Source organism: Mercenaria mercenaria, chromosome 11 (genome assembly GCF_021730395.1).
Source record: "Mercenaria mercenaria strain notata chromosome 11, MADL_Memer_1, whole genome shotgun sequence".
In the NCBI taxonomy this organism is placed as follows: Eukaryota; Metazoa; Mollusca; class Bivalvia; order Venerida; family Veneridae; genus Mercenaria; species Mercenaria mercenaria.
Window position 1 is genome coordinate 76,108,104 of NC_069371.1, and position 6,420 is coordinate 76,114,523.

General features: G+C 37.5%; 1 protein-coding gene across 1 annotated transcript; it reads left to right on the top strand.

The window, feature by feature from the left end:
• Positions 1–681: 681 nt before the first annotated feature.
• Positions 682–6,010, top strand: LOC123531611 (uncharacterized). The gene is made up of 2 exons (XM_045312731.2): positions 682–2,519; positions 4,565–6,010. Exons 1-2 carry the CDS (start codon positions 738–740, stop codon positions 5,873–5,875), a joined length of 3,093 nt encoding a protein of 1,030 aa, XP_045168666.2. The 5' UTR covers positions 682–737; the 3' UTR covers positions 5,876–6,010.
• Positions 6,011–6,420: the final 410 nt, after the last annotated feature.

Consider the following 6,420-nt stretch of genomic DNA (forward strand, 5'->3'; position numbering starts at 1 on the left):
TAACCCTTACCATGCTAAATTTCTATAATGGACTGGTCCATCTTCCAATTTGGGCAGTACCATTTATCATTTGAAGGGGTGTTTACTAAAAATTTACTGACTGAATAGCGAACAGTGCAGACCATGATCAGACTGCACGGATGTGCAGGCTAATCTTGGTCTGCACTGGTCGCAAAGGCAGAATCACTTGCCACCAGCAGGCTAAGGGTTAAGGAAATGTTCCTGTGAAAATAAATGTTCATGCTAGGTTTAAAAGTTAGAGGTTCGGCAGAAACTGGAAGATAGATAGTTATTGTGATTTTAAGAATGATATAATATATCACTATTATTAAAGAAAGGCAATAAACAAACAAACAAACAAACAGATAAACAAAACACACGAAAAAGACAACAACAAAAAAGATGTAATGGGATATGTAATCTATAGTCGGTTAACGCATTAACCTGTTCTTTTGGTTTGTATAAATATTTAAAGTTTCTCGTGTTAATTAATAATTCAAACTGTTTTCATGTGTAGAGCTCTGAGCAATTGATACTGATATTTTAAACGATCGAGAAAAAATTCAAACAAATAAGTTAAATATCATACATGTGTAAGCGTTTGGAACTATTGCGGGAAAATATTTATGACGGAAGCGTATAAAATTACGTTACGTCATTATTACACGCTAAACAATATGGCGGCACAAAACGGAAATAGATTCTGGTATTGAAACAGGTAATCAAAATCATTGGAAATGAAATCAACGAAAAGATTTGAACGAAAAACAGGAGCAACATCTACTTGTTCAGACAATTCGCTTAATATCGGGAGAGAAAATGAGTACAATTCTCGAAATATTTCGGAGACAGGCTGGAAGGATACTCGTGTAACAGAAACAAGAACATCTGCAATTTCTGATTCTGGAAGAAAAATGAATACAAATGTTACAAGAGACTACGTAAGAAAATCTGAGAAGGAATGTCAGCAACAAAACGGCGTCCGAATAACGCAAAGAAATTTCCTGTCAAAGGCGGAGTTTCCCGATGTTCAGTCTGCCGCTAGCATTAAAGACATAAATAAGATCGACAAGTCATATCACAGAAACGGACAAATGAAACGGCATTCTACAAACAAAGTCGCAAAATTTAAACCATTCGACGCTAACAAAGCGCCGGCCAACTTTCAGAATTGTAACATGATTGTAAACAGTCAAAAATGTCGCCAAAATTTTCAAAATTGTAACCCAGGAATGATGAATGGACAGCAGTTTTATACTGCACAAGGACCGGTCATGTACCAGTATATACCACCGCAAGAATACGGACAGGCACCTCAACCCATTATGAAAATGTACGTACCAAGTGTGAACGCGGCTTTGCATCCTACTGGTTCCTCCGCGACTGCTGTAGCACCAAATGGAGAAAAGATATTTATACCATTAGACGACAGCAGGTATGAAATCAAGCGAAGCAACCACGATCTGTACGAAATGCCTCAAGATTGTGATTTGTACCCCTTGTCTTCAGAAGGCAATTTTGAAAGCAACGTCCAGGTACATTCTCCAAGACCGATTGATATTCGAGGTAGTTTATCCGATGAATGGAGTGGCTCGAGTCAGGATGGACCTTACAGTGAAACTGAAAGTGAACACGACACTGAACTAGAGACTGAAACAGATGCATCCGAAGTAGCTAACAACTTTGTGGCAGATGTTTTAAAAACGATAACTGAAAGTGTAGAAAACTTGGCTTTTCAGAGTTCTGAAGGTCAGGATAGATCTAATGCCGAAGGTACAAATACAGTAGAACAAGTGTCGTGTGAAAATAATGAAAATAATGTCACAGATATCGAAACATTTAAAGAGTTACCAATGAAATGCGTTCAACCAAAGAAAGAGGATTTTGATTTGAAGGAAATTCTTGTACAGACTAACAAGCCTAATGAAACACAAATAACAGCTATTGGCAGTTCTAGTTCTGAAACTGACGAACCAATCACTAAAAAACGGGCTAAAGTCAATAACGAATCAAAAGGTCTTGAGGAAAAAAGTAAAAAATTAGAGGCGTTAAAGGGAAATAAAAAGCCTAAGAATAAAAAGCCACACGCGTGGAAGGAGAACAGAAAAGAAAAACAGGACAAAACTAAAACAAATAACAGACATGAAGTAACAGTAGAATCAACAAACGAGAGAAAGGTTTATGTGGATGGGGGCGAACGTGATACAGAAAACTCACTAAACGAGTGTGCAGGAAATAGTCCTGCAGAAGAATCTCAAGATAACGTGATTATTGACGGGCAAGGGTATTTCAAAACACACCAGTTACAAAATGGCCAGTACCAACCTTACTATACCCCAGACACTTACACTTTTGTACCGAACCAGTACCAGCAGTGCCAGTATTCAACTGCCCCAGAATACACTATGTTCGTACACGATGCATGTCCTCCTCCGGCTCAAGATGAAGTGTACAGCCCGGTGCATAAAAGTCTATCCGGGGAAGTGAAAAACAACTATGCATCGGTGCACCAGTCTCAGGTAAGAATTTCGGTCCCTTTCATGATAAACATTTTTATAGGGACTTGTTTTGTTAAATTTCTAATGCCAATATTCAGTACCATTTGAGACACACTTTCTACTGAGTTGACCGAGGTATGGACCAAGACTTTGAATGGTCATTATGATGATTATCAGTGCTTCGTTGATATGTTTTATCGAAAAATTAACTGAGTGAGGGATTAGTACAGACGAAATGTCAGATACAGTTAACCGTGTGTTTACACAACATACACAAAAATGTATAGAGATATCTTTTGGTTTAAAAGACCCGGCAAGGTTTTATTTTATTTTCTGATCAAATACCTCTTGCTAACAAAGATCAGACTTTGACTCTTCCAAAGCCCTTGTAAAAAAGGTTTGAATGTAATTGATTTCTAGTGCATTGATTGCATCAGTAAGTGATAATGAAGTCAATATACGTTTGAATATTGAAAAATTGATAAGAAAAATATTCCCCTAGATTTTCTGTGTTTCAAACTTCTTTACATACTTGTACTCTAATTTATTTGTTATTTAATTAAACGTTTCAGTAAGAATTTCTCCGAGGAAATCACAACACGTTCCTAAATTATTCCAAGATGTTCGTAACCTCTTGGCCACGTAAAATCAATTATTTTATTTCATAAATCTTAATTTTAAGTTGCTAAGTTGATGTATGATGATTGTTTCTAATTTCTATTTTCACACTTTGTTTCAAGATTATGAGAGGTATGGTATAGGTATTATATATATAGAGGCTATTTTCTAGCCCGATGAACCAAATTTCAGACGAGGCCATTGCAGGATAATGTCGGTTCAGAAATCTTCTTATATATTGCTATGTTGATTAATGATATTAGTAGCTGTTTATATTTAATGTTCCATCTAGACTAGCTCCTAGACTATGATATATCACTTGGTGAATGTGGCCGGACAATATCGTATGTCCAGTCTAGAATAGCTTCCAAACTACGATATGCCATTAAGTAAATGTTCTCAGTCTCTATTCTATGTCAAATATAGATTAGCTCGTGTATTATGATTTAAGTGACGGTAGCAAGTCCAAAATATCATATGATAATTTAGATATCATTACTCTAAGAAAAACTTTAGAATAATTTGACATTTATATAGATCTATCAAATGAAATAAAAGTAGAAATATCACTAATGTCAGTCTAGTGGCTAGTCTATGTAACCTTAGCATCATTCATTCAAGAAAATATTTGACTTTTGTCTCTCTGCATTGAAACTAAGATAAAAAAAAATGAAAAATGTGGAAATTTCTTTAATACAGTCTAGTGACTTCTGTTGAGATCAAGTAATCTATAATCTAATATGACTAACAATGCTTTTACAATTATTTCTTAATGAAAGTTTATTTCTTTCTTCATAATGACACTTATAATTTCTAAGAAAACTCGTTTCTCTCTAGGCTCATTTCTAGTTAGAACTAGGCTATAGCCACTAGACTGATAATAAATATATTTCTACATTTTCCCCCTTTTTTGTCTAATTCAATTTCATAAGAGACAAAAGCCAGTCTATTTTCAAAGAGGAATGATGTTAAAATTATCAATATAGACTGGCTCAGTTCACTACATTCTGTCATAAAAATGTAAAAAGATATATCATAGTCTAGAAGCTAGTCTAAGTTAGAGCCAGAGATAAGACATATTGCTTTTTTCAGAAACTGCTATTTGAGAGGATTTAATGCCGGTAGAGATATTTATTTTAAGGGTGCCAGGCTAGTCTAAGTGTTCCGTTTGTTTTGCATTATATCAACAGATTACCTGTCTATGATTTGACACCTTCACTGTTTATTTCGGAAGGTGATGTTACCAGGAAGTGCACAAGCCGAACTGCGGCGCATATGATTGACATCTTAGGTCGACAGTAAATTTATTATAACCATCGTGATACGTTTTAACACATCGTTCTTTGATAATGTTTTGCATTTTATCGCAGGGAACAGATTAAGTTAATGAATTGGAAAGAGGCTTTCTTGTTTTTGTTTTTGTTTCATGTCTAATATTTTATCTTTAGACGCTTGCCGGAGGTAACAGTCAGCAGGAGGCTTCTGCCAACGTAAGCGGAGCGTCAGAAGAACAGATACACAGTAACACGGAGGCAGCTGTAAGTCCTGTTGTTCATTACGAAAATTATTGTGCTACTAATGGTTCATCACCTCATGCATGGACATCTTGCGAAACCCAGCCAGTCTACAACCAGTTTAGTTCTGGTACAGTGGCTAACCAATCTGAGCAACAGTCCGAAGGTCAAGGTCAAATTTACATAAGTTATGATGAAGACAGCGTGTACGTAGATCCGGAGAGTGGACTTTCATACCCGGCACTGCACGTGACAGACGATTTCCTCATCACAGTCATACTCCGTGAAGGCGTTTTCCTGGAAATAACAGCTGATAAGGTACTGAGACTTGTAAACCACGAGAAAAAACTTGTGGTCGCCATTAATGAAACTGGGAACAAGGCATGCGTGATTCATCCCGCAGCGAGGATCTACCAGTCTGATTCTAACATGCACGCAGAACTATATTTAGGCAGACGGGCAAAGATGACAGAAGAATTAGTTATATTCGGTAACAAACTGAAAGCATACAAATTTGACAATAGAATGGTTACAGAAATGACAGAGGAACCCGTTTACCGCGACCTGTCACATGATGAATCTGTGTCATTCTTATCGACAGATGGCGCTATCGGAAATGAAGAAATGAAATTGAAAATTGAAGAGATCCTTGCGCATGCTCACTTTTGGAAGAACGGAACTTCTGGAGCCGCTGTAGTCATTAATGGTACAAAGGTTGTGCAAAATGAGAGAGGGGATGTCAGCGTCTATTGTGGACCAATCAAATTTCTTCGTATGAATCCTAATAAAATGATACTGAGACTGAAAACACAGTGTATAGAGGTTGATATTGAAACAAACTGGAATGTCAAAATAACACGTGGTGCGCATGCGCTGAACGCTAGTCACATGGGATTCATTGTGAGCAACGGGAAGATTAAGGCGAGCTTAGACAGCAATAACAATTTACATTCATTCTCTATGCCTGATCACCGATTTCTTATGCTGGGTCAGCCAGTTTCCCATCATCGACCTGGTGTGCCAGGAGGACAGTGGCGTCGAACTTCATACCGCAAAACAGAACCAGAAGGTGATCATTGGGGCTACGTTCGACGGCGTCCCGATGATGACCAGAGTCTCTTCAGAGACTGGGAGGAGGGATGGGACTATGACTTTAATAATCGGAACTGTCATAGAAGATGGGACCCTCAAGCCGGTCGCTGGGTATATCCTTCACGACCAAGACACTGGCAAGAATACTCCTGATTTACCGTACAATATCGTCTGCGACACAGCAGCATTAGCGGTTGTTGCAATGTTGTGAGGAGCTTTTTTACTTTATTCGATATGAAAATCATTTCGTCTGAATGTGTTGAAAGAATGAATAAAAGTTTGCGAATATATTCAACTTCCTAGTTTGATGTGTGACTTAAAATGATATGTCTAGGGGTATGTAGCTCTGTGGTTGAGAGTTCGCTTTGCACGTAAATGTGTCCGAGTTCGATCAAACCCCGGTATCTCCGTACAATCTTTTCCCACATGCGCCATGAAATAGTGCCTATTTCACATATTTGTTAACAAAGAAGACATATAAGAATCGAAATATTATGTAACAGAACCATGTTTTAATTTATCTCAGCAATAAGAATCGGTTATACGCCGCTTGTAAATTTATAATTCACTCGGGCTACTCACACGTGACATTATTCCGCATGTGTATAACCTCTTCGTATTGTCTAAATATGTTAAAAATGAGCCGCGCCATGGGAAAACCAACATAGTGGGTTTGCGACCAGCACAATCTGACTAAA